At 68.9% G+C, this 3,310-nt stretch overlaps 2 protein-coding genes across 2 annotated transcripts in view; one reads left to right on the top strand and one right to left on the bottom strand.

Moving 5' to 3' along the window:
• CHLNCDRAFT_142416 (hypothetical protein) overlaps window positions 1-1,981 on the top strand; it is a gene marked incomplete at both ends in the record, with an annotated part of 3,464 nt that extends 1,483 nt beyond the window's left edge. The window contains 6 exons of the mRNA XM_005850391.1: window positions 39-326; window positions 419-662; window positions 818-1,027; window positions 1,169-1,520; window positions 1,655-1,829; window positions 1,962-1,981. Coding sequence (XP_005850453.1) covers window positions 39-326; window positions 419-662; window positions 818-1,027; window positions 1,169-1,520; window positions 1,655-1,829; window positions 1,962-1,981 — 1,289 coding nt within the window. The remainder of the gene's footprint in view (window positions 1-38; window positions 327-418; window positions 663-817; window positions 1,028-1,168; window positions 1,521-1,654; window positions 1,830-1,961) is intronic.
• Window positions 1,982-3,148: 1,167 nt separating this feature from the next.
• The window catches only part of CHLNCDRAFT_142415 (hypothetical protein), a gene marked incomplete at both ends in the record, with an annotated part of 3,007 nt that continues 2,845 nt past the window's right edge, over window positions 3,149-3,310 (bottom strand). The window contains one exon of the mRNA XM_005850136.1: window positions 3,149-3,224. Within this exon, the coding sequence (XP_005850198.1) occupies window positions 3,149-3,224 (76 nt within the window). The remainder of the gene's footprint in view (window positions 3,225-3,310) is intronic.

Here is a 3,310-nt window from a genome sequence, read left to right as displayed (position 1 = left end):
CCTGCGCGCCCCTGCTACGCTCGCACCGACTACAACAGCAGCGGCGGCAGCGGGCGCCTTGGAGGCGGCGGCCGAGCCCGCGGGCCACAGCTGCGACAGCTGCAGCCTGGCCAGCACCAGCACGGAGCAGCACTGCAGCGCCGATGGCCTGGACCCCTCCCAGCGCACCCACCACCTGCTCAAACACTGCCTGTCGCAGTCGCAGCGCGTCACCGCCCTCGCCCACTTCAACACCGCCGACCCGCGGGAGGCGGCCAAGGAGATTGCGCGCATGGGCCAGCGCGAGCTGCAGGCCAAGTTCAAGGCAAGCCAGGGCGCGGGGCGGGGTGCAGGCAGGGAGTGGGGGGGCAGTCCGCTGCAGCGGGCATGCTGGGCGCCCATCCAAGGCTGCGCTGCTGGGCTGCCCTGCTGCTGGCAGCGTGGTGCCTCGCCAGGCTCGCCGACTCACCCTGCCGCCCGCCCGCGCCGCAGGAGGTGTACGGCAGCGCCACCAAGTCCAACAACAACTCCTGGCTGCGCCGCAAGCTGTACGAGGCGGTGGGGGTGGCACCCCTCAAGGCCAACACCAAGGGCAAGGCGCGCAAGGGCGCCGGCTCCGGCTCCGGAGGCTCCCGCAAGTCGGCCCATTCCTCCAAGGACGGCGGCGGCGCCGCCAAGGCCAGGTGAGGGCCCGCGGACGCGGGGGCTGGCAGCCGCAGGCTTCGCCGCGCCGGCCCTGCCGCCTGCTTGCTTGCGCAGCCATGGCCTGCCTTGCCCACGCGCGCCGAATTTGGGGACCCCCAGCTCACCTTTGCCCCTCCCCTTGCAATGCCCGCAGGTCTCCCAAGCTGGCTGCCATCAAGGTGAAGCGCGGCGCAGAGGCGGCATGCCCCTCCCCGCAGCGCCAGCACCCGCGCCTGCCGCTGTCTGGCGGCCCCCTGTCCATCCTGGACCTGCACCAGCACTCGGCCCTCTCCAACGACACCTCCGACTCTGAGGATGCAGACTCGCACTGCCACGCCTCCCACCCACCTCGCCCACACCACAGGTGGGGTGGGCCCAGCAGCGCGCTGGCGGCAGCGGGAGGGGCCCTGCCAGGCTGGCATGCGCGTTGCCGCCGGCGCCGTCCGTTGTCTGCGAGCCCTGCTGACCGGCCGCCGCCGCCGCCGCCACCCCGCCTGCCCTGCAGCTGCCCCAGCTCCCCCACTTCACCGCTGGCCTTCTGCGGCAGCGCCATCTTTGCCATGCAGCAGCAGGCGATGGCGGGCAGCCTGCCGGGCCGCGGCGCGCCTGCGCAGCGCGCCTGCCCCCTGCCCCTCGCCCCCGCCGGCTTTGTGCCCGTGGCGGAGCCGCAGTCGCCGCTGGCGGGCCTGCACTGGGCCGACGGCTTCCCGGCGGCGCCGGCGCAGCAGCAGGCGGCGTCCGCGGCTGCCAGCGGGGCCGCCGCCAACTTCCTCGCCTCTGGCAGCCAGTCGCTGGCGGGCGTGGAGGCAGACCTGAATGGCTTCTCCTCCGCCTTCAAGCCCATGGAGCTGGATCAGGTGCGGCAGGGCGGCCCTGCGGTGGTTCTGCGGTGCTGCACTGCAGAGGGGCCCTGCACTGTACTGCAGGGACGCTGTCGGCTGTGCCAGGCGCTGCGCCTGACGTGTGCCGCAGCCCCTGCCGCGCTGTGCAGGAGCCTGGGTCTCTGTGGGATGGGGACGCGGAGCCCCAGCCCTGGTACTTTGGCAGCGGCCTGGACCTTACAGGCCTGGCGCTGCCCAAGAGCCTGCCCATGGGCTGCAGCGGCGGCGCGGCGACGGGCTGCGACGACGACGACGACGTGCCCCTGCTCACCCTTGACTTGGGAGGTGAGGGCGGGCGTACCTGGCCGCTGGCGCTGCTGCGCACCTGTGTTCCCAACACAGCGCATTGTAGCCACAGGCATGCTTCCAACACTCGCTGCGAGCTCAAGCCTGCCCCCTGCCTCCCGCCTGCCGCAGCTATTGATGTGTCCATTTGATGCCGTTGACTCTCGGAATTGAGACCAACAGGCTGGCTGGCAGCCGGCGCCCCTGCGATCCTACTGCACACCGTACCGCATGCCCACCCCCCGCGCCTCCCCCCAGCGATGTCGGAGACAGCTCTCCAATCCCCCATTCGATCCATGTCCAGTCCATGCGCCGCGCCTGATGGCACGGCCCATCTGATCACGTCACCAGCATTTGAGTAGCTGCGGGGCCCTGCACCTCAACTTCCCGGTTGCTGAACAGTTGTCCCTTGAATGAAGCTCCTGTGCACTGCTTGCCTTTTGCCGCACGCCAAGCCCCTCGCTGGGGCGCCTTGTGCGGCGGCCGCGCCCTGTCAGGCCCCACGAACCCGCTGACCCCCCTTGTCTGCCCAACACACAAACGAATGTCCCCACGCCTTCTTTTCCACTCCCCTTGCCCAAGACTGCCCCTGCACCCCCACTCATATGTTCGGGTGCAGATTTGGTTGTGCCCCCCCGGCGATGCCGGGGGGGCGCTGGTTAGTGCTGCTCCCCTTTGCCCTTTACGTTCCGTGCACGGAGGCACCTTTGGCCCACACCCGGCCATCGCTCGGATCATGGTGGAAACTGGGCGCTGACGAGATCCTCTCTTGTCTGCTGTCTTGTGAATACCGCGACAATGGTCGCCTCCCTGTACCTCCCCCCTCCCCCCTCCCTTTTGCTTTTCCAACCCTCACCGCTGTCCCCACCCAGCACTGCCCGCCATGTCCTCCCGGCGTGTGTCACCAGGCGCCCCCACACTTTCCCCTCGCTCCCCTGTGTGGCGCGCCTTGTTTCAACGTACGCCAAATCAGTACAGCCCGCATCAGTACAGTAGCTACCTACACGTCTCTCCAGATTCTTTTGCCCCCGGCTATTTGTCGGCATGGAAGGTTGCCACCTTGCGCATAGGTGCACACAGCGTGCCCCCCCTCCCATCTCTCTCTGCACCGCTGCCCCTCTCCCTGTCCTCCGTTTTTTCCAGCTCTCTTTTGGTGCCCACCTTTTGTACTTGACCCCGTAACTGTTTACGAAACAGGACCGAAGAGGAGGAGGTGGGGGCGACAAGGGCGGGGAAGGGAGGAGGAGGTGGAGCAAGCGATCGAGCCAGAAAAGGAGGGAGAATGGGGGGAGGAGGCAAATGCAGCTGCCCAGCCATCATCATTCGATGTGGAAGCAGCTGATGCGGTCCTTGCCGCGGCCCTCGATGCGATGCCGCACCATCACATCCATCAGCCTGCACCACAAACACCCAGCAGCCACCGCCTCGGCACGCACCCCAGGCGCCACGGCAGGGCTGCCGCCGCGCGGCAGGCAGGCAGG

The sequence above is a fragment of the Chlorella variabilis genome (assembly GCF_000147415.1).
Source record: "Chlorella variabilis unplaced genomic scaffold CHLNCscaffold_4, whole genome shotgun sequence".
Taxonomy (NCBI): domain Eukaryota; kingdom Viridiplantae; phylum Chlorophyta; class Trebouxiophyceae; order Chlorellales; family Chlorellaceae; genus Chlorella; species Chlorella variabilis.
The sequence above is the reverse complement of the archived record's forward strand: the minus strand, read 5'-3'. Positions and strand labels throughout refer to the sequence as shown.